A 22,679-nucleotide genomic window follows, 5' to 3' on the forward strand; every position below is an offset into this window, starting at 1 on the left:
GAACAAGCCCCCCTTTTCTGTCGAACAAAGGCAGACCCCCCCCCCCCCACACACACACACACTCTCCTCGCCCGTCGAGCCCTCCCAGCAATCCCCTTTGACTTGAAACATCTCTTTACCTGAGAGAAATAGCCAACTCTGGGACTGAGTGCAAATGCCAACCTGCGCCATCACAGTCATCAGCCTAGAATGTCTAATAAGGACATCGTCAATTTGAGCCCAATGCAGCCTCGGCCGAGTGAAAGCGTGGAGCGGCATCGGCGGCGGCGGCGGCGGCGGCGGCGGCATCCCTGCAGCATCCCGAGCGAGGGATGCTGCAGGCAGGCACGCACGCTCCCATGCACGCACGCACGCACGCACGCACGAAGGCTCACTTGTGTGTATTGACAGAGCAACGTGTCAGACATTAAAAGGATTACAAACGATTAGCGTTTTTTGAAAAAAGAGCCCTCCTTTCATTTGTAAAAGCTTGTGGAGTGAAGAAACGAGCAACCTTGTAGATCCTTTTATCTGCAACAATCAACGGGACTCGCGTAAAGTCTTAAGAGACTAACCTGTTTCATTATGAAACGAGCCATTCTTATATGTGTCAATTGACCGGTTCAGAGACAGGCCACTTGATGTGTATCGGTGACACTGCGCCTGACGATACAAATTCTCGTGAAATCGGCCAAGCACTTCAAATGGACTTTTGAGAACACTATTGTGACCTGTCCGTCAAGATGAAAATACTTGATGAAACAAGTTCCGATCTTTAATGCAGGGTAAGGCCACCAGTGGGGGCTCCTTTGTGGGAGGGAGGAAAACTGGAAGGATGATGGATGATGACGTGCCTGCCTGCCTGCCTGCCTGCCTGCCTGCCTGCCTGCCTGCCTGCCTGCCTGCCTGCCTGCCTGCCTGCCTGCCTGCCTGCGTGGCTGCCTGCATGGCTGCGTGGCTGCCTGCCTGCCTGCCTGCCTGCCTGCGTGGCTGCCTGCCTGCCTGCGTGGCTGCCTGCCTACCTGCCTACCTGCCTCCCTGCCTGCGAGTGAGCCCTGCATCCCTCCCTCCATCCCTCCCTCCATCCCTCCATCCATCCATCCATCCATCCATCCATCCATCCATCCATCAGCAGCCCGGCGGGGGGGTCAAATCCCCTTCCCCCTCCGCTACTCCTCTCCGGCTACTTTAGGGTCCCTCTCCGTTCCCCCAGCAGAGTTATGGAAATCAATTTTTGATGAGTTCCCATTTGACAGCCAAAACAGAAAAGAAAGAATCAGCTAACATTGGTGTGTTTGGAGCTCCAAAAGAACCTGGGAAAGAAAATATTGACGGCCAAACCTTCCATCAATGGATTGAATGTGTTTCTCGTGGAGTGTGTATGGAGCAGAATGAATTGATACGCTTGAGTGTCAATCCCTTTCATTTGATCTACGGTCATCACCGCTGGTAAGGCGTTGACGCTGACTATGGACACGTCCTAGGCTCACAAGTTTGGGGTTCCATCCCGACACATTTGGTTTTTAGTTTTGATCATCTTGGGAAACCCTCAGGGACCTTCTCCTTGCTTCACAGTCAAAAGCCACTGACTCCAATTTCAAAATGAAATACGGCCAGTGGAGCCATCTCCCTCCCTCGCTCTCACGCCAGCCAGCGCTTTGCACAAAGATGGTGCAGCGGCAGCCAGCAGCCAGCAGCAGCAGCCAGCAGCAGCCAGCAGCAGCAGCCAGCAGCAGCCAGCAGCAGCAGCCAGCAGCAGCCAGCAGCAGCAGCCAGCAGCAGCCAGCAGCAGCAGCCAGCAGCGGCAGCAGCAGCAGCAGCAGCAGCAGCAGCAGCAGCAGCAGCAGCAGCAGCAGCAGCAGCAGCCCCATTTGCATTGTGGCAAATTCAGTCTTGTCACTTGAAAATGATTGTAGCGAGCATATGGTGGCTTTTTTTTTTTTCTCCCCCTGTGTCATCTAACTTCAAATGTTGGCGCGCCATGACAATGACATTAGCATGAGCTGACGGGGACCGCACATGCTGAACTCTTCAAATTCCTCCAAGGGACAATCACCAAATGGGCCTGCTGTTGAATGGAGCAACATGTGTGCTCATGCACGCACGCGCGCACGCACGCACACATCTACATGAAAGGTGTGTCATACTTATCACGTTATCATAGCACGAGCACAAAATCAATCAATAAATAAAGAATTGAAAAAGCAGAGGGGAGGGAGCGCTAAAGAGAGAGAGAGAGAAGGAAGGTTGCAAAGGGATGTTCAGAGCTGTTGTTTCTCCTTCAGAGAGGCGCTGCGCCGGCTGTGATCATTTAAGCACACGTCGCTCTCGGAGCGCGCCAGTCGTAGCGGCTGGCTGAACCTGCGCACGCAGATGACCTGGAGAGCACCATTTCTATCCATATTCATGGTCACTAGAGAGTGGGGTCTTTAGTCACAATGTCAATTTCTTCAATGACATTTTCAATGGCTTCCGAGAAGGCCCAGCCAGAGGAAGAGCAGGGCCGTCGAACTCTGAGCCACCGGCCGGCCAAATTTGCCCAGCCGCAATGTCATTCTATTTGGCCCGCAAATTGGGCATCAAATTGTCTTCACTTTTATAGAGATGTCGCTAGCCATTTTAATAAGCATTCATCTTTGAAAAAGGTTCTTTCTTCATGCATTTGGGGATGATCTGGGAGGTTAGCCGCACGCTCGCGTGCTCGCACGCTCACTCGCACGCACGCACGCACGCACGCTCAGGTATGTGACACTTTAGCCGTTATCTGTAGTCCACCTATCACGGCAGGTGGCGACAGAGAAGGTCACTTGGCTTTCTGCCGTGGGCCGAGAACCCTGACAACTGGCGTAAACCTTTGGATTTGCGCACCTTGGCAAGACTTTTGATTGTGGCTAGCTTTCTCTCCACGCCGGGGTCAGCTTTGTACACCTGCCTGTCTTGCAGACCAATTGGAGTGTGTGTTTTCACGCAGCTCGTCTTATCAGGCCTAGTTTGGAGCGTGAACTCACTTGACCTTCTCAGAACATTCCGCCTTTTCCCTATTACACGGACTTATCAGCGGACGGAAATAGCCAGCACGATTGACGGAGGACTGCAACTTTGATTTGACTGGATGGATGGATGAATGGCGTGCCACGTTTGGTCTGGTTCATTCGAAGCTCAGCTTTCTCTTTGAAGGGAATTTGAAAGCTATGGATGGAGCGTGACGCTTTGCTTTTCCAAATTTGCAAGGTTTCTTCCCAAAACTTTTGAGCATGCTTTTATTGGATTCGCAGTTGTACTGCCTGCCTGCCTGCCTGCCTGTGTGTGTGTGTGTGTGTGTGTGTGTGTGGCGGGTGGGGGCAGGCTTGAGCAGTTGATTCATCTGATTTGACAAGAGGTGGCTCTCTGACAGAAGCTGTCACTGAAATAGCAGGGGGGGTCCTTATCAATCAACCCCCGTCCGCCCGCCAATCAAATGGCCTAAATGGATCCAGCGATTGCAGCGCGCACAACTGGCTCTTTCACTCAACCTGGGTCCGACGCGCTCGTTGCTCTTTCTCGAGTCAAGAAGGAAGCGTGCCTTCAAAGCTGAACTCTATTTCCAGTGTCAATTGACGAAGGTATTCTATGTAGAAATATGAGCATTCGCTTCCCTCGACCCGACCCGACCCAGGGGACGTGGCTCGGGATCTTGCAGTCGACATTGGCCAAGCCATCGTAGGTGCTGAACTGGGAGCCAGATCGCAGGCGGTCCGAGTCTCTCTCTGGCCTTTGACCCGATGCGTGCACAAAGTGGCCTGCCTGCGTGGCCGCCCGCCCGCCCGCCCGCCCGCCCGGGTGGCTGCCCGCCCGGGTGACTGCCCGCCCGGGTGACTGCCCGCCTGCCCGCGTGGCTGCCTGCCCGCAGCAGCAGCAGCAGCCCAATGAATATGTAAGGAAAATCCCCGAAAAAGAGCTGAAAGAGCCCAAGCTGGGGCTGTTTTTGCTCTGCAATCCCAGTCAGGCTCTCTCTCTCACACACGAGGCACTCAATCAAGGGTCTGGAAGGGAAATAGTTTTTAACTGATCAATCACTTGTAGGATGAGACTTAGAAGAGCAATCCGTCTATTGCGAATGTCACCGCTCTTTCTCTCTCTCTCTCTCGCACACACACACACTCTCTCACTGTCGCACAAGCTCACACCAAAGAAAAGAATCGAATATTTTTCATCCAGTACGTATTGTACAGACAGGTCCACTGTAAAGCTATTGTTGGCCCGGACTCCCAAATGTGCTCGGCGGCGGGTTCAATTTGCCGGCCTATTGAGGCTGTAAAGGCCATTCTCGGGGTCGAGGGAAACAAGTGGAGGGAGGGAGGATGACAACGGTGGGAAACGCTTGTATTGTTATGCGCCGGCCGAGGCAGACACTCGTGTGTGTGTGTGTGTGTCCACTATTTCAGGTAGTTGTGAACTGCCGCTACTTGTTAAGATGAGGCTCCCGGGACACAATCAAGCAGCCCGGATGACAATGACTTCAAATAGGTTTCCAGCTAAACTGGCTATGCAGCGGATAAAGGCCCACAGACTCCCTCGCTTGTGTATTGAGCTGCGTATTGGCTATTTGTCCTTTCTGGCTTTCAACAATGCTAAACGACTGGAGCAATAACAAGTGGGTGTCATTTTGCCCGTTCCGACATGAGGCCTTGGCTGAGCAACAGAGTGAAGCTGGGAACCGGTCGATTGGAAAAATCCAGTGAGGCAGCCACACAGGCAGCCGCGCAGGCAGCCGCGCAGGCAGCCGCGCAGGCAGCCGCGCAGGCAGCCGCGCAGGCAGCCGCGCAGGCAACATCTTCCTTGCTTGCTTGCTTGCTTGCTTGCTTGCTTCCTTGCTTGCTTCCTTGCTTCCTTGCTTCCTCCCTCCCTGCCTTCCTTCCTCCCTTCTTCAGCTCGCCAACGTGCTCCGCCCGCTGTCCCTCCACCAACAGACTGATCGCATGCATCGTCGGCGCCATCTAGTGGCTAAGCTCGTTCTGTGCAGACGAAAAGGTGGCGCGAGGCGGGCATGACGAAGCAATGTTGGGGTCAAAGCTTTTTCAACGGGATGTCCGAAGGATTCGAGAAGGAACTCGGGCCGTGCTCAATTGATTGGATGGAAAGCCAACCGAATGTGTTGTCTTTTTCAAAGTCAATGGATGCGACGACATACTTTGCTTTTGCTTCCTTCTGTCGTGTCTGTCTGTCGTCAGTAGGCTGGCTACTGCTGCTGCTTCTGTATCGTCTGGAGTCGTCCGTAAGAGGGCGCTAGCGAGTTGGGGAAGGGAAGGGAAGGGAAGGCGCCGCCTGGCCCACACGCCAGTAGGGCCTACAGGCCAGTAGGGCGACATTCCAGGGATCGATAGCAATCGGTCGGGGCTTATGAGGACGGCTGCACCCAACAATTTGTGGCATGGCATTGCATTCCTTTCCTTTCCTTTGCAATGTCATGTAACTAGCAATCAAAGCAAGTGGCAAGCCTGAGACAAAGCCTTCACACGCAGTCAAACAATTTGTCTCACTGTCATCGATGACCTTGGCTTTGAAGTCGGGAGCGGTCCGATTCAGCCAAGCGCGCTAATGGGACCGACCGTTGCGGACCGACCGTTGCGGACGGGGCGCAACACGATGGTTCTTTCGCAGGCAGGTGGACTCGTGCACGAGCGATGCTTTCGGAAGGCTTCCCAACCGCCTGCTTCGGGGAACAAAATACACAACCACCGACATTGTTGATATTTTGTCATCTGTCCAATGAGCCACGGTGTTCCTAACTTACGAATGCAATAATACCAGCGGGGTGTCATTTTTGGAGGGGTAGGCTTTATATAGGGCGGCCGGGGAAGAGGGTGCCATGCCCCGTCGGCTATCATAATACAATAAAACAAGAAAGCTGACTCGGATAATCACCTTGCCCGTGCGTCACACGGCAATGAGCCAGTACGTAAGCATCTCCGACAAAGTGACGAGTTAGTTGCAACTTGTTAGTAGAGTCACGCTTTATTAGCGCTAGCCATCGTTATTGTCAGCAAAAGCCTCGGCCGAGAAAGTCGCTCTCGAAACGGATGACGAGCAGAAATACCAGCGCTGAATCGATCCGCCCTGATTGCGGGCTGTATTTGACGGAACCGCTACGCTAGCTGAGTTACCTTCTGCCATATTTAGCCAATGTTACATAAGCAGCACGCGTGTGTCCTCAACAAACATCTGGAAGAGTTCACTTCATGAAGGTATAGAGGAGGAGCTCTCAAAGTCCAGCGAGTGATGTTCTAGGCCTCCGTAGCCGTTCAGCTTCTTCAGCTTCAGCTGATCCACCAGGAGAAGGCACTGGGTCTCGAGAACGGGCCGCTTCTTGGAGAACAAGCGGCTTATCTCCATGAAGGTCTTGTTTTTGGTTTCGGGTATGACCGCGTAGACGTAGACGGCCACCGACAGACAAATGCTGGCGAAGACCAAGTAGCAGTAAGACCCGGCCCACATCTAGTCATTGGATCAAATAGAAAAACACAGTATGGGACATTCAATTGTGCGCTGCTTGTCAGTGAGCAGCCTTGTACCAAAGCCATCCTATCTCATGGCGTGCCGTGCCGTGCCGTGTCGTGCCGTGCCGTGCCGTGCCATCTCATGCCATGCCATGCCATGCCATGCCATGCCATCCCACCCCATGCCATGCCAAAGTAGAATTTCTTCAAAGATGCACAATTTGCTCTGCAAAAGTACTCCAGAAAATGGGGTATTCGCCAGCCCCCCCCCCCCCGTACCTTTGTCCCCCCCCCCCCCCCCCCCCCAGCGCACTCACCTGTAAGAAGGGAAAGACAAAGCCCACAGTGAAATTGGAAAGCCAGTTGAGAGATCCTCCGACAATGTAGGCGGCTGGGCGGTGGGACTGTTTGAACAGCTCCGCCGTGACCAAAAAAGGGACCCCCGCTGCAACCGTGACATTTTGCAGAGAGAGCAAAGGTTTGAAAGGAGCCCATCCCAAAGGGCCAAAAAGCACGCCACTCATGTGACGTCCCCACGGAGCGACTTGCCCGGGCCGATACAGAATCCGGCGATGATGCCCACGACGCAGCAGACGCTCACGTAACGCACGAAGGATAAACGAGTCTGGAGGAAGGAAAACCAATGCTGTCACTGCGGATGGAAAGGCGAGAGCACCGCTACGGTACAGTCATCTCCTAATTGTTTGAGCCGCAACGCTGACCTGTAAAAGGAGGGTAAAGGTGATCCCGGCACTGCAGATTCCCATCATGGTGAAACCTCCAACCATAAGAGGCCTTCTTCCCAGCTTCTCGATGGTGAAACACTACGTGGAGCAGACGTCGTCCTCGTCGTCATTGGATAACGTTCGGTTTTAGGATCCGGCGTACCTACCCCGACGAGTCCAGCCACGATCTCTATCACGCCCGTGCCGGCTGTCGTGTAAGGGATCTCTGGCGTGGGAATCCCGGCGTTCTCAAATATGTCATTGGTGTAGAACCAGATCTATCAGACGATGAGATCAAGCCGCGATTGCGATCGCCCACCGAAGCCCGAGCCAGCTCAAGCCCTACTCCTTACGGCGTCGATGCCAGAGAGCTGCATGCCCACGTTGACGACCACCACGCTGAGGACCTGCCAGCGGACCGTCTCGTCCAGGAGCAGGTTCCGCACCGACAGCGTCTCCGCTGACGACAAGGAGCGCTGCTCTTCCTGCATCTCCTCGATCTCGGCCTGGATGTTACAATTGGCTCGGTACCGCTTCAGAGCTAAGGAAAGACGCGGCGGCGGCGGCGGCGGGCAAACGGCAGAGACGTGTCGGGAAAGCAAAGCAAAGGAACGGAGCGCTCACGATGCCGCTACTGACCTGTGATGGTAGCGTGGACGTTGTGCTTGTCAATCAGCAAGTACCTGGGGCTCTCTGGGAACCATGGCAACAGCAACAACTGGACAAATGTGGGTCCCGCCTCCACAGAGAGAAACAGAGGCCAGTGCTCTTCCTGCAAACCATGGGCACCATACAGCTACTTTACAGAGAAAGGGCATATTGGCACAGTGGCCGGCTGGCTGGCTGGCTGGCTGGCCGGCCGGCTGGCTGGCTATCTATCTATCTATCTATCTATCTATCTATCTATCTATCTATCTATCTATCTATCTATCTATCTATCTATCTATCTATCTATCTATCTATCTATCTATCTATCTATCTATCTATCTATCTATCTATCTATCTATCTATCTATCTATCTATCTATCTATCTATCTATCTATCTATCTAATCTATCTATCTATCTATCTATCTATCTATCTATCTATCTATCTATCTAGCTAGCTAGCTAGCTAGCTAGCTAGCTAGCTAGCTAGCTAGCTAGCTAGCTATCTGTTATACCTTTCCCAACAGTTCGTGGAGTCCAAGGATTTGGGCAGCAAAAACTCCTGTGCCGATAAAGATACTTGGCACCAGACCCAGAAAACCCCGGAGGTTTTTGGGCGCAATCTCACCCAGGTACATTGGAACCACACTCAAAGAGATGCCTGTGGTCAAAAGAAAGCCGCCTTAAAGACCTTAAGCTCTGCGTGGCGCTCACAGTATGGCACTTTGAGACGATGACCTGAGTGGATCCCTGTTATGAAACGACCCACTATGACCATCTCGGGGGAAGCGCAGCTCCTGCTGAAGCCCATTAAGGAACTGGCGATAAACACCAGAACTGTGCTCTTGACCACTGTCCCTTTCCTGAAAGGACAGCACAGATAGGCAAAAAGCCACATTCCCATACAATCCCAGGTACGGACGACCGGCCAGCTAAAGACAGAACCCTAATCGCCGTGAGGCTTTCGTGAATAGGATTCTATCAAGCCATGTGAAATGTTTCACCTGCCCAAGCGAGTGACCAGCACACCCACGATCAATGAACCCAGCAGCCCACCGATAGCAAATACCGACACGGTGAGTGAATACATCAGTGTCAATGTCTCCCCGCTGAGTCCGCTTCCATTGCGCCTCAACGCCGTTTGGTTGTAGAAGTCCTTTATATACTAAGGAAACAAAGAAAGAAAGAAAGACACATGATTCATGAGAAAGTGTGGCAGTCGATTTTCCTGGCATGGAATGTTGATCTCTCTCTCTCTCTCTCTCTCTCTCTCTCTCTCTCTCTCTCTCTGGTTTCATCTTTTGATGCCAAAGGTGGTTCTGGTGTTTTTGGACTCCAATACTTTGAGCTAGATGGGAGAGTAGCTTGCTTACCAGCGCTGGAGAGTTGACCACAGCTAAATTGTATCCATAGAGCATGGAACTTCCAAAGGAAGTCAGAAAAGCCACAGCCAACAGTGAGCCTGTGAGATGCTTTGGAAGCAAAAGAGAAAAGAAGACAAGTCAATGTCAAGGCAGTCCTAGCCGCTTGCCGCTTGCCCTTGCCGCTTGCCCTTGCCGCTTGCCCTTGCCGCTTGCCCTTGCCGCTTGCCCTTGCCGCTTGCCCCTGCCGCTTGCCCTGCCGCTTGCCCTGCCGCTTGCCCTGCCGCTTGCCCCTGCCGCTTGCCCTGCCGCTTGCCCTGCCGCTTGCCCTGCCGCTTGCCCTTGCCGCTTGCCCTTGCCGCTTGCCCTTGCCGCTTGCCCTGCCGCTTGCCCTGCCGCTTGCCCTGCCGCTTGCCCTGCCGCTTGCCCTGCCGCTTGCCCTGCTTGAGGCTCGTGCTTGGCATTCGGTCGGGCTCAAACACCGTGGCCCGTTATTCGTCAGCGAAACGCCATTTTGTTCTAAAAACGTCTCGGCGGCCTCGGCATTCCTCGAGGCCACCAAAGCGGGTCAGAGTGCGGGGACTCTTGTCTAAAAGCACAAACTATGGATAAGATCAGCGTCAAAGAAAATGTCACACGGAGGAGGGGGAAAAAAATAATAATCACCATATGGAGAGCCACTTTTAAATTGGACCAAGTTGATCTGGAGCACTTTGACCAAAGGTTTTACTTACCGGGATTATTCTGCCAGACGCCGGGATTAAAACCTCTTCGGCCATTTAAAATTGTCCTCGTGAATTTCCACGCAGTCGGGGAGAGTTCATTTTCCACTGCCAGTGATGGACGGCATAGCTGAACAAGTCACGGTGGGCTTCCAGTACAAAGCCAGCCACTGCGTCCGTCCGTGGGTTAGGCTTTGTAAAACGCAGAGCATGTCTCTCTTCCTTCCTCCCTTGCTCCCTCGCTCCCTTCCTTCCTTCCTTCCTTTGGCTGTGCACAAGATCCACTACACAAGCCGGATAGTGTCATCACATGACGGACTGCAACGTGACACACCGAGAGAAAGACCTGCGGGAAGCAATTAAGTCTAAGTCAATTTAGATGAGGAAAAATACAGAAGAGGGAGGGGGGGGGGCAAAAAGCAAAGGCTAGCAGAGTGGAGGACAAGAAATGAACAAAACACAGAAAGAAAGAAAGAAAGAAAGAAAGAAAGAAAGAAAGAAAGAAAGAAAGAAAGAAAGAAAGAAAGAAAGAAAGAAAGAAAGAAAGAAAGAAAGAAAGAAAAGTGAGACAATGAGTGAGCCCCGTTGTGAACAAATCAAACGGCGGAGGGAAAAGGAAAGGTATGGAGGACGTCGGTGGCTCGGGGAGGATTAGCGCTCGATTCCCAACGGCGCGGCGCCTTAAGCTGCGTGTGACACACAAATACAAACAAGGGAAGCCAACAAGAGTCATACAAAAGTTTAGAAAATACAGACTCAAATCGAGATTTGTCAAAGTGGTACAAATGCCAAGCACAACTGATATTTGTCACTCACTTTAAGTTTGAACATGGTGATTTGTTGTTTTTTGGTCTGGATAGCAACAGAATGAATATTGTTCATTCCTCTCTCTCCAAATGGCTGAATTGTCACGTGCAGCCTTATCCAACAAATGCCAGCGCATGCCAGTCATGTGCAAACGATGGTGATTTGTTGTTTTTTGGTCTGGATAGCAACAGAATGAATATTGTTCATTCCTCTCTCTCCAAATGGCTGAATTGTCACGTGCAGCGTTATCCAACAAATGCCAGCGCATGCCAGTCATGTGCAAACGGAGAAGGAAGGAGAGAGAGTAGTGTGCCTTCTTCTCGCCGCTTGGACTTGACCTCAACTCATTGACGATGAAAAGAAGCCTTTGTTCACATTTCAAAGAAGAAAAAAAAAAAAAAATGCTCCCAGCAGACTCTGGCCAGTGGGATAGCGGGAAAGGTCATTTGGAAGAAATTGACAAGAAAGCTGACTTTAGCCCATTTTACGGTGAAAACGTGAGCTGCCTCCAAACCGGAGCTCAATCGTCATTTGTCTCTCCTTCCTGTCGGGGGAGGGCCAAAGTCTTTTTGCATTTGGGGAAGCCCTTCTCTGGGCCGCCACGGGCGCGCCTCAGGCCGGCGCTCCTCGGCGCACTTGCGCGGGAGGCGCTATGCCGCTTGCGAGCGGACAATTTCTTCCTTACTGTCGGGACGGCCACGTTCCGACAAAGTCTGCCTTTGGGCTCTCGCGAGAGCATATTTATTGGGTGGGGGTGACATTGGACACGTCACCCCGGTAACTGCTTCGTCGGCGCCCAGAGTCCCAGCTTACGAGGTGACGGAAACAGAAACGAGCGGAGCGTTTTCGATGATGACAAACGAAGCAAGAATGTTTCCACACCGTTTGGCTACAACTCCAGTCAAGGAAAGGTAAAAGGTTGAAACATAGGGAATCATTCCAGTTCCACCCTAACAACACACACGCCTGCTAAAACACTGTACATTCCATTGTTTAGCTACCGCCAATCTGCTACGCCTTCACCGAGAGACACATTCTTAAACATAGGTGTGTCGAAATGCTGAAGGCCAAAACACACGAGCAATAAAGAGACAAACAAAAAGCCAAAGAATTTGCAAGCAATAAAGAGACAAACAAAAAGCCAAAGAATTTGCAAGCAATAAAGAGACAAACAAAAAGTCCCTCAAGCAAAAGAGCCACGCAGGCAGGCAGGCAGGCAGCCAGGCAGGCAGGCCTGCTAACGTTGTGAGCAGACAGCACTCCATCCATCCATCCATCCATCCATCCATCCATCCATCCATCCATCCATCCATCCATCCATCCATTTTCTGACCCACGGGGGTCGCGGGCGTGCCGCAGCCTATCCCAGCGCTCATCGCCAGCCAATGGCACACACTTGATAAGCATGCCAAAGAATGAATATAGAAAGAGTTTCTTGTTTCATTTATTGTCTTCACAATGATCATCAGTGGTATGGAAGCAAAAAGCAAAAACAATTGATTGGATGCACATAAGTCAATGACAGCTGCTCCCCCTTGCAAAATGCTACACACATTGACATTGCAGAGCAATCGGGCCGGGGCCGTCTCAAAAGTGTTTCGCATCTTTGGCACACACAAAGGATAGGCGATTGCCACAGCCACGATCATTCCACCCATCGTTATCTGGAGGAAGACAAAAGAGAAGACAAATTCTTTTCTTTGCTTTTCCCTCAAAATGTCTATTCCCTTCATCGACGTACTTCGGAAGTTGATCTCGACACAGTCTTGATTTGCAATCATGGTTGGCCTGCTATTCGCCCAGTCAAAGAAATCAGCCTCTGAGCCATCCGTCCATAAATAATCTCCATCCTACGCTCAAAAACAATGACCATTTCACTTCCGAGGGATGCAGAATGTCCGAATGGATGTCGGACAGACATCGGCTTGTTGAAAAAACCCAAAACACGCAGACGTTACCTCGATCCGGTCGTATAGTCCGATCCAAGACTGCTGAAAAGATCCAGCCCCCGCCAGAATCAGGTGGCGGACGACTTCATTTTCAAGTGGGTTGTGGATGGAAACCAGGTTTCCACCCAGAATGTTGCAGACAGTCTAAGGGTGGAAAAAGACAATGACAAGATGGACAAAAGAAGGCCGTCAGCAAAGATTGTACCTCGGCCAGACGAAAATTCAGCGCCTCGTTTTGAAAGATGAAACAGCGGGTGTCCAGCTGAGTCCAACCGGCAGGGCAACTCGGTCCTGACGCGTATTTGACAATCAAAAGGGTCAGACGGGAAGATGCCTGGCTCGCAAAGGTCTTCCGGACGGACGGTGGTTACCCACCTATTTTGACGGGAGCGGCCCACTGCCGGAAAGAAAGAAAGAAGGAAAGAAAGAAAGATCAAATATGGATGGCTGGAACAACTGGCAGGGAAATCCAAACTGTAGGTTGAGCGCCCGCCAAGCACCCACGCAGCGGTCGACGTTGTTCAACTTACACTTGCACTGATAGCACACAAGAGGAACACGGCGAGGGCAAACGCCATCTGTCAAATGAGAGAGAAAAACAGGACACGCCGTGACCATTTGTCTTCGGTTGAATTGGTCTGATGATGAACAAGCAAGCCTTGTTAACTCCGCTGCCTGATGTGAAACGAAGCAAGGAGCGCAAGGAGCGCAAGGAGCCCAAGGAGACCAAGGAGCCCAAGGAGCCCAAGGAGCCCAAGGAGCGCAATTAGCGCAAGGAGCCCAAGGAGCGCAAGGAGCCCAAGGAGCGCAAGGAGCGCAAGGAGCGGCTCGTCAACCTTGGCCTGACCTTAACTTTGAAGCTCATCGACTCCACCGGATAGTCTGATAAAAAGGAGACCTACGTTTGTTTTGTAATCTGTAAGCGTGCTCCGACTTTGTCTTGGCGTGCTGCAGTTTTCGTTGGTGTCTTCCCACACGGCAGGCAGGACTGAGTTCAACTGAGTCCCAATTCCAACTTGGGCCTCTTTTTATGGGCTGCGTGCATACGTGCGTGTACAATGCACAGACTGCATTCCTTGCATTGCATTGCTTTGCTTTGCCTCAGGGCCACAAGTGCATCATGCAAAGTGCATCATGCTTGCAAAAGTAGGCCTGAGCTCAGCCTGAGCCTGAGCCTGAGCCTGAGCCTGAGCCTGAGCCTGAGCCGGAGCCTGAGCCTGAGCCGGAGCCGGAGCCTGAGCCTGAGCCGGAGCCGGAGCCTGAGCCGGAGCCTGAGCCTGAGCTCAGCCTGAGCCTGAGCCTGAGCCTGAGCCTGAGCCTGAGCCTGAGCCTGAGCCTGAGCCTGAGCCGGAGCCGGAGCCGGAGCCGGAGCCGGAGCCTGAGCCTGAGCTCAGCCTGAGCCTGAGCCTGAGCCTGAGCCTGAGCCTGAGCCTGAGCTCAGCCTGAGCCTGAGCCTGAGCCTGAGCCTGAGCCTGAGCCTGCCTGCCTGCCTGAACTTAAGGTGTTTGCCGTCAATGGACAGAGAGCCCGACCGCTGCCCATCTTTCCGTCAAAAAAACAACCTGGGCGCTTGCCGGCTGATTTCATTGACGATGAGCTCAAATGGAAATCCAGCCTGCTGTTCTCAGGAGGAACGTGATGATAGACAGGGCTCAGAAGACGTTGTGAGGATTTTCAAGCGGCGCTCAGAATCAGTAGCGTCTCCAGGATGGCAGCCACAGCCCGCGACGCTCTAGCGGCAAAGGCAGCTTTCACCCTTTGGCCCTTTCACTTCAAGAAACGTCATTCTCGAATGGGCTAAGCGCTATACGTCGCTTCCAGACGTGAGCATTTGGGCATTTTTACATAGTGCTGGTCCTTGGCCGACATCTGGCTTCTTTGTCAATTCTAGCGCAAGTACGTATGGAGGCTTTGCTTTGGTCATGATTTGGAATCATCTTTTCACTTTTTCAAAATTGGAGATCTTCCACTTTCAACTCTTGTTTGTCAGGTTCAAGTCATTGTTTCTGGATGATGGCCAGAATGCGGTCTGGTCGGTGGTGCGAGCTGGGCTGGGCGGGCCGTGGAATCAATCCAGCTTGGAAGCAGCCCCAAAACGGAATCCTTTGTTTTGGAGCAATTTTAGCCGCCACCAGACATACATATATGAGCGTGAGGCCAGGCACAAGCCAATGGACTTGCCCAATGGTGTGAATGATTGACATGACGGCTGCTATGCTACTTCCTGCTTGTTCCCACGTTGACCCGGAATGATCTTAATTGCAAATGAGCCACGTTCCAACGTGACAAATGACTGACACGATGGCTGCTGTCTCATTAAACACGTGAGCAAGTCAGAACTGGGACAGCAGCCATGGTGTCAATCATTTGTCAAGTTGCCACAATCAATTATTATGATGAGGTATTATTATGCTGGAAAGGCCTACCCTTGTAATTACATTTCTTACACAAAGCACCAACTGAGAGGGTGCGTCACCGAGCAGTCGGCGCCGGTTGGTCAAAATAAGATGCTGAAATCATCAGGATAAAAAGCCAAGGTCACTCGTTGCGCTCTTTCATTCAGATCGCTCAGCAAAGGCAGCAAAGGTAACAGGGCTTGCTTGTTCATCATCAGACCAATTCAACCGAAGACAAATGGTCACGGCGTGTCCTGTTTTTCTCTCTCATTTGACAGATGGCGTTTGCCCTCGCCGTGTTCCTCTTGTGTGCTATCAGTGCAAGTGTAAGTTGAACAACGTCGACCGCTGCGTGGGTGCTTGGCGGGCGCTCAACCTACAGTTTGGATTTCCCTGCCAGTTGTTCCATCCAGCCATCCATATTTGATCTTTCTTTCTTTCTTTCTTTCTTTCTTTCCGGCAGTGGGCCTCTCCCGTCAAAATAGGTGGGTAACCACCGTCCGTCCGGAAGACCTTTGCGAGCCAGGCATCTTCCCGTCTGACCCTTTTGATTGTCAAATACGCGTCAGGACCGAGTTGCCCTGCCGGTTGGACTCAGCTGGACACCCGCTGTTTCATCTTTCAAAACGAGGCGCTGAATTTTCGTCTGGCCGAGGTACAATCTTTGCTGACGGCCTTCTTTTGTCCATCTTGTCATTGTCTTTTTCCACCCTTAGACTGTCTGCAACATTCTGGGTGGAAACCTGGTTTCCATCCACAACCCACTTGAAAATGAAGTCGTCCGCCACCTGATTCTGGCGGGGGCTGGATCTTTTCAGCGGTCTTGGATCGGACTATACGACCGGATCGAGGTAACGTCTGCGTGTTTTCGGGGTTTTCAACAAGCCGATGTCAGTCCGACATCCATTCGGACATTGCGCATCCCTCGGAAGTGAAATGGTCATTGTTTTTGAGCGTAGGATGGAGATTATTTATGGACGGATGGCTCAGAGGCTGATTTCTTTGACTGGGCGAATAACAGGCCAACCATGAACGCAAATCAAGACTGTGTCGAGATCAACTTCCAAAGTACGTCGATGAAGGGACTAGACATTTTGAGGGAAAAGCAAAGAAAAGAATGTGTCTTCTCTTTTGTCTTCCTCCAGATAACGATGGGTGGAATGATCGTGGCTGTGGCGCTCGCCTATCCTTCGTGTGTGCCAAAGAGGCGAAACACTTTTGAGACGGCCCCGGCACGATTGCTCTACAATGTCGCGGTACGAAACAATCAGTTGTTCATCAATCGTTGTGGGAAATGCTATTAAATGATTAACTGTGTATGGTTTTGCAGTGGGGTAGCAGCTGTCATTGACTGCCTTTCATTTATTCGCATCAAATCAGGTGCCCTTAAGGGATAGATTGTGGACATTGGAGCATTTGTGATTCTCAATCAATCAATCAATCAACAATAAAACCATTCTATGTTCATTCTCTACAATGCTTCTTTTTATTAGTGTTGCAAGTGTGTCATATCCCATCCCACCAGCAGCAGCAGCAGCAGCAGCAGCAGCAGCAGCAGCAGCAGCAGCAGAGTATTCATCATGAATTCTTAGAATGAAGTCAGCATTCATCGACGCTGTATAGGACCTTCACGGTGCTATGGTGCCGAGCCAATTTGCTAGCGCTCTACGCATCCCTACTATGCATGAAAAAAAGACATTGATCTTTGTTCTAACCCCCGCCCGACCCGACCCGACCCGACCCCGCGGCAAGACTGCACCGTTTGAATTGCAAATGGCGACCTCGGTAGGTAGGTAGCTAAGTAGGAGGGTAGGTAGGGACCAGCCGCCACTGCGCATCCAGTACTACCTCAATTGTAGTTCCGTGCCTTGTCGCCAAATGAAGTCACCTAAATATGTGAAAAAGCTCAGTGACGTCCTTTATGACCTTTTCATTTCAATTTGACAAGTGCTCTTGAATGGGGAAAATCCTAAACTGAGAAAATCAATCACAGAATGATTTTTGCTAGTTGCTCATCATGACACGTTTTATGCATGTTATGTGTAAAACCTTCAGCATCTGCCCGCAAATGGCTCTTTGCATTATATTGGCTGTCCCATTTTTTGCACTTCACAATTTTCGCATTACATTTGTGCACGAGACCCACTTTTTATTTCACACTTCTGTGGACAGAATGCATTGCTTGGGAATAAAAACCAAGTCTTTTCCTTTTTCCTCTCTCAAAAACCCAGAAGCACTTTTTGTTGAGAAATCCGAGAACATCGAAGCATCAAATCAAGATTTTTGGATTGGTGAAAATACTACAAACAATCCAGATTTTCAGTCATGGGGGAAAGTGCTCAAATTGCACTTACTTACTAGAGATGGCGTTACAGATAAGGCTCACTTTCGAGTCATTGTCGCTCTCACAATACACAGATGAAAATACAAGATGCATGAGTGACGGCAGCCGCAGCCGCAGCCGCAGCCGCAGCCGCAGCCGCAGCCGCAGCCGCAGCCGCAGCCGCAGCCGCGCCCGCTTATCATCTCATCTCATCTCATCTCTGACTTTCACCTCTGTTCTGTTGGTGCTCTCATTATACTGCTCAACCGCTAGAGGGAGTATGCTCACCGTCGTATGTGACTTAACCAGTGAGAGATGAGAAAAGACTACTTCCTTTGTTCACCTTGCCGCTTTGCAACATAAGATTGGAGGATAAAACTCTGATCGTTCTTTTTCTTCGACATGGATTTTCCCTTAATACTAGCAACAACAACAAAAGAAAACAGATGAAACGGAACGATTTATCCATTGAGATTTGTTTGTATCAAATCATTGACGCAATCCGAGTTTCTTTTCGTGCTCGCCATCCATTCATCCGTCCGTCCGTCCGTCCGTCCGTCCATCCATCCGTCCATCCATCCATCCATCCACCGCGCGCGCATAGTGTACCGCTCTGTCTCCTTCTGTCAGCCAGCGTGACACTGAAATCGATCTTGTGGTGGACAGGCAGGCAGGCAGGCAGGCAGGCAGGAGAAAAGAGAGGAAATGAAAAGAGCGGACAGACAGTCATTCAAGCCTTTGGCTTGGTGGAAGGCAGGCAGGCAGGCAGGCAGGCAGGCAGGCAGGCAGGCAGGCAGGCAGGCAGGCAGGCAGGCAGGCAGGCAGGCAGGCAGGCAGGCAGGCAGGCAGGCAGGCAGGCAGGCAGGCAGGCAGGCAGGCAGGCAGGCAGGCACGCAATTACAATATAGAGTCAAACTGGATCCGATGCGTTTTCTACAGTATTTGGATTGTCTAAATATTCGCCACGGCCGGACGATGGAAGTACCACTTGACTGCATTATGCGTATTGTATACGGACAGGGGAGCAAAAGCAGAATTTCTTCAGAGAGCGACTTTTTGCTAGTGGACACTCATTACAATGTGCAAGGCTCACGGAAGGAACGGAGCAGGGCGAGCGAGCGAGCGATTGAGCGAGCGCACCAAGTGCAAACTGACGCCACTTAACAAAACGGGAACATGACTGGCTAACCGAAACAGACTAGGGAAAAACGACAAGAGCCAAGACGACGACAAGACATTACGACCACAAGACATTACGACCACAAGACATTACGACCACAAGACATTACGACCACAAGACATTACGACCACAAGACATTACGACCACAAGACATTACGACCACAATCGTCCGACCGGGGCCGAGGGCGGGCCAGACGGGACTTATATACACGACAGGTAACAAGAGGCAGGTGAGAAGAATCGAATTAATCGTGGGCACAGGAGGGGAGGGGAGGGGAGGGGCGAGCACACAGACAGAAACCATGACAACAGACACAGACTGGCCTGGCCTGGCCTGCCCTGCTGTAAACAAAACAAAAAAAGACAAACTTCAGCATCCCTTCTTTGGTGATGAGGTAAACACAAATAACCTTTGTGCAAATACACTCACGCCTGGCCTGGCCTGGCCTGGCCAGTCCCCTGGCCTGGCCTGGCCAGTCCCCTGGCCTGGCCTGGCCAGTCCCCTGGCCTGGCCTGGCCAGTCCCCTGGCCTGGCCTGGCCTGGCCAGTCCTGGCCTGGCCTGGCCTGGCCTGGCCTGGCCTGGCCTGGCCTGGCCTGGCCTGGCCTGGCCTGGCCTGGCCTGGCCTGGCCTGGCCTGGCCTGGCCTGGCCTGGCCTGGCCTGGCCTGGCCTGGCCTGGCCTGGCCTGGCCTGGCCTGGCCTGGCCTGGCCTGGCCTGGCCTGGCCTGGCCTGGCCTGGCCTGGCCTGGCCTGGCCTGGCCTGGCCTGGCCTGGCCTGGCCTGGCCTGGCCTGGCCTGGCCTGGCCTGGCCTGGCCTGGCCTGGCCTGGCCTGGCCTGGCCTGGCCTGGCCTGGCCTGGCCTGGCCTGGGGACGAGACGTGACAGCAAGAGTTCCTCAGTCTGAAGTGCCTGCAGATCGTGTGCTCAGAAAATAGATGAGAGCCTAATAATCAGACAGTGTTGAATTATTTAGTTGCCGTCTCCAGTGAGTTCATATTAGAATAGAATAGAATAGAATAGAATAGAATAGAATAGAATAGAATAGAATCGTAGGCCACTCACTCATTGGACTGCTTCACTCACTTTAATTCCGTACAGGCACGGTGGTGGTGGTTTCGGTTCCTACTCAGTGTTTTTGTTTGTTTGTCTCAACGGTATAGCGTCTGCAAGGCTCAAATTAATTCTAGGACAGTGGCCCCCTGTTTTTTCCGCGGGAGATGCGTTCCAGGACCACCTGCGGAAAACGACAATTCGCCAAGTACAAACGGTATATGCATTAGTGCGCTTCTTGTTGGCCGCTAGAGGGCGTGAGTGTATTGCAAGTAGATGAGAAGAGTGCTTTTACTTGAATCAACCGATGCAAAGTGTCCATCCACCTTTAGAAAATAGCACACTACACCAACCCGATGGCGAGGGACATCATGCAAGTACATTTAAAATGACTGCGATGCTAGGCCAGACATAGCAACACACTATTTACTTCTGTTATATTGAGGAAGTGTCTGTGTGCCCGTGTGCCCGTGTGCCTGTGTGTGTGCGCCTGTGTGCGTGTGTGCGTGTGTGCCTGTGTGTGTGCGCCTGTGTGCGTGTGTGCGTGTGTGCCTGTGTGCGTGTGTGTCCGGCTTTGAGAGGGTAATCCATCTCCATCACTTAAATGATTATCCCCATTAATCTGCTGTAAACTAATAAAGTAAACAACATTCCCTCCTCCCATCTCTCGTCCTCTGTGGGCGCAGGATCATTAAGTCTTTAGTACATTAATTTGTCTTCATGTTCCTCCAGCATGGCTGTCACTAGAGGCTAGGGTCCCCCAGAGGCCCTGTTTAGTGGCTGAGGGGGTTGTGAGGAGGGACGACACGTGTGAGCGTGTGAGAAAGCACGTCACCGCATCCAGGTGATGAGCTCAGTGGATTTCATTTGGAGTCGGGGACTCAGATGGCCCCGGCGGTCGGCACGGTAATTTGCCTGATCGGGTTAGAGAGTCGGTGGCGCCGGTGATCAATCATCCAGAGTGTCACGGCGACTGGGGGGGGCGCTTGGCGTGGAGCCCTTTGTAATTGCTGTTAGATTGATGCGTCAACGTTTGCCTCGCTCGTCGAGTGAAAGTTTACACCGGGAAAGCGGAACGTGACGGTGGTTAGGGGGCATGTGCGGCTTCTCTGAAACGGCCCTGTGGAATGCAACGTTGGAAGGTTGAATGCACAAACTTTGAGGACCGATAGCCAAGTTCAAAGTGCATTGAATGAAATTGTCCAGACTTTTTTTTTACCTGTGCTTTTTCAAGTCATTTTAAAAGGCTGCAATTGTCCTTTTGTTTTCTGTGAACAAATGGTATTTTTCTTCGGGATGAAATGATCCGGCCGATAATATTGAATCGGCCAAAGCCGCATGAACTGCGCTCGTGTTGTCTGGTTACTTTCATTTTAAGAGTCAGAGTCTCTAGTGCATTGGCGCCGCTAAGTGCGACATAAAAAGTCAACAGCGAGACAACTGTCTTTCCCGGAGCGCTTCATTTGAAGGAGGCCGGGGGGGGCTCTCAGCCAGGGTGGCTCTCGACCGGGGGGGCTCTCGGCCGGCCGGGGGCTCTCAGCCAGGGTGGCTCTCGACCGGGGGGGCTCTCGGCCAGGGTGGCTCTCGACCGGGGGGGCTCTCGGCCGGGGGGGGGCTCTCGAACGGGGGGGCTCTCGACCGGGGGGGCTCTCGGCCGGGCCCAAATCTCAGCCGCCGGCAAATGTACATTTCACGTTCACTTTAAGGAGAGGTGCGGTGAATTTTCCTCCTTCTATGTACTTTGAGCTTCGAATTGTGTGGCGGAGGAGAAATCCTCGTTGGCTCTGACAGCTGAAGACAATGTCAACAAAAGCAGCAGACTTTTTTTCCCCCTTGGAGATAGCCGAGCAGAGCACGTAGCCCGTATTGCGTGACAGCTCCGGTCAGTGTGGAGTGCATTTTCCAGGTCAAGTTTGGGGTTAGGGTGCTTCTGCAGCTTCCTGGAAGGAAAGGAGGAAGCTCTTTACTGCTTGTCTCTCACCGTTTGACTTATTTATGACCTGGAAAGCAAAGTTCACACACACACACACACACACACACACGGGCACTGTTAACAGTAACTTGACTTTATGAGCCGGTTGTCATAAGTGAAGACTGAGGTCGAGTCGCTCCACGGCAGCGGTGACAGCATTAGGGTGATGTTCGATTGGACATGAGCTATGCGGTGAAAAGAAATGAAGGCAACAGACAACGTTTTCATATTTGCTCGGGGAATAGCAATCATTGCTGCTTTGCGGTCGTAGCCACTTGCGCTACTACCGCTTGGCTTTTGCCGCCTCTCGGATCCTAACTGGCACGTGATCTGCTGGCGCTTAGTCGGTCGGGACGGTCCGTTGAGACCGCCGGAGCTGACCTTTGACCTCTTCCAAAACAAAAAGACTCAACTCTCCCCTTTTCATCTGTTGTTGTGTTTCCAGGTCAAACACACTGCTCACGTCATTGCCGTATTACAAAATCTCAAATACAGATTGATATTTTGTTTGGAGGATGAAATCGATATGCCTTTGTTCTAATAATAAATCAGATGTGTGTCACAGATGCTAAAAGGGGGGGTTCACGTCTTTAAACGCTTGCGCAGACAGAGAGCCTTCTCTCAAGGTGGGGCCAAAATGTCGCGACGCAATGATGAAGTGACTCAACGTATCGGGCGGGGGACTCGTCGTACGGAGAACTCTGAAAAGCGGACCGAGCCGAAGAAAAGGCGACGACAGTACAATCGTGTGGAAGAGTACGGCAGGTTTCGGCATACAGGCGCAAACACAAATCCCCGGGGGGGGGGGGGCAGGCACCGCCCAGTCTACGTGTGTGTGTGTGTGTATAGTATAGATTTATATGTCTATACATTATTTTCACTTTTGAAAAATGAAGCATAAAATTCCCCAAGTACCATCACAGTTTAGAAATGCTACCAATGAGTCCATTTGGAATCACTCGATCCAAGTCCAAAGGGAAAACGCAAATAGGTGATTGGCTTTTTTCTTTCTGGTGATGAGCCCTCCAAGCCCGAATAATCATCAGCCAAAACATCCGGAAGCGTTCGGCCCAGACGGGAGGAGGGAGGGGTG

At 51.9% G+C, this 22,679-nt stretch overlaps 3 protein-coding genes across 4 annotated transcripts; 1 reads left to right on the forward strand and 2 right to left on the reverse strand.

The window, feature by feature from the left end:
* Positions 1 to 6,195: 6,195 nt before the first annotated feature.
* Positions 6,196 to 8,637, reverse strand: slc2a15a (solute carrier family 2 member 15a). The gene is made up of 9 exons (XM_085922561.1): positions 8,565 to 8,637; positions 8,342 to 8,487; positions 7,820 to 7,952; positions 7,534 to 7,721; positions 7,348 to 7,458; positions 7,178 to 7,279; positions 7,005 to 7,080; positions 6,773 to 6,900; positions 6,196 to 6,453 (listed from the first exon to the last, which is right to left on the reverse strand). Exons 1-9 carry the CDS (start codon positions 8,635 to 8,637, stop codon positions 6,196 to 6,198), a joined length of 1,215 nt encoding a protein of 404 aa, XP_085778687.1.
* Positions 8,372 to 16,446, forward strand: LOC147049716 (galactose-specific lectin nattectin-like). 2 transcript variants are annotated; one of them, XM_085921708.1, is made up of 7 exons: positions 8,372 to 8,902; positions 15,340 to 15,387; positions 15,525 to 15,546; positions 15,631 to 15,716; positions 15,778 to 15,912; positions 16,021 to 16,129; positions 16,207 to 16,446. In XM_085921708.1, the coding sequence occupies exons 1-7, from the start codon at positions 8,822 to 8,824 to the stop codon at positions 16,281 to 16,283; spliced, it is 558 nt and encodes a 185-aa protein (XP_085777834.1). In that variant the 5' UTR covers positions 8,372 to 8,821; the 3' UTR covers positions 16,284 to 16,446. The 2 variants fall into 2 exon arrangements, with proteins under 2 accessions (XP_085777834.1, XP_085777835.1); XM_085921709.1 differs by lacking the exon at positions 15,340 to 15,387.
* LOC147049717 (galactose-specific lectin nattectin-like) lies at positions 12,304 to 13,307 on the reverse strand. Its single transcript, XM_085921710.1, has 6 exons — positions 13,196 to 13,307; positions 13,041 to 13,062; positions 12,871 to 12,956; positions 12,675 to 12,809; positions 12,458 to 12,566; positions 12,304 to 12,380 (listed from the first exon to the last, which is right to left on the reverse strand). The coding sequence occupies exons 1-6, from the start codon at positions 13,241 to 13,243 to the stop codon at positions 12,304 to 12,306; spliced, it is 477 nt and encodes a 158-aa protein (XP_085777836.1). The 5' UTR covers positions 13,244 to 13,307.
* Positions 16,447 to 22,679: the final 6,233 nt, after the last annotated feature.

The sequence above is a fragment of the Syngnathus leptorhynchus genome, chromosome 10 (genome assembly GCF_054491065.1).
Source record: "Syngnathus leptorhynchus isolate UIUO chromosome 10, UIUO_Slep, whole genome shotgun sequence".
In the NCBI taxonomy this organism is placed as follows: Eukaryota; Metazoa; Chordata; class Actinopteri; order Syngnathiformes; family Syngnathidae; genus Syngnathus; species Syngnathus leptorhynchus.

What these genes read in the sequence shown, in the direction of transcription:
- slc2a15a (XM_085922561.1), bottom strand. Translation starts at nt 8,637, where the DNA reads ATGGGCTTCAGCAGGAGCTGCGCTTCCCCCGAGATGGTCATAGTGGGT. An exon ending in TCGTGGCTGGACTCGTCGGG is followed by an intron (nt 7,280 to 7,347) that starts GTAGGTACGCCG and finishes TGCTCCACGTAG; the next exon opens with TGTTTCACCATCGAGAAGCT. An exon ending in TTGTCTTTCCCTTCTTACAG is followed by an intron (nt 6,454 to 6,772) that starts GTGAGTGCGCTG and finishes TCCAATGACTAG; the next exon opens with ATGTGGGCCGGGTCTTACTG.
- LOC147049716 (XM_085921708.1), top strand. Translation starts at nt 8,822, where the DNA reads ATGTTTCACCTGCCCAAGCGAGTGACCAGCACACCCACGATCAATGAA. An exon ending in GGCCTCTCCCGTCAAAATAG is followed by an intron (nt 15,547 to 15,630) that starts GTGGGTAACCAC and finishes AATACGCGTCAG; the next exon opens with GACCGAGTTGCCCTGCCGGT. An exon ending in GACTATACGACCGGATCGAG is followed by an intron (nt 15,913 to 16,020) that starts GTAACGTCTGCG and finishes TTTTGAGCGTAG; the next exon opens with GATGGAGATTATTTATGGAC.
- LOC147049717 (XM_085921710.1), bottom strand. Translation starts at nt 13,243, where the DNA reads ATGGCGTTTGCCCTCGCCGTGTTCCTCTTGTGTGCTATCAGTGCAAGT. An exon ending in TGTGTGCTATCAGTGCAAGT is followed by an intron (nt 13,063 to 13,195) that starts GTAAGTTGAACA and finishes TCTTTCCGGCAG; the next exon opens with TGGGCCGCTCCCGTCAAAAT. An exon ending in GACTATACGACCGGATCGAG is followed by an intron (nt 12,567 to 12,674) that starts GTAACGTCTGCG and finishes TTTTGAGCGTAG; the next exon opens with GATGGAGATTATTTATGGAC.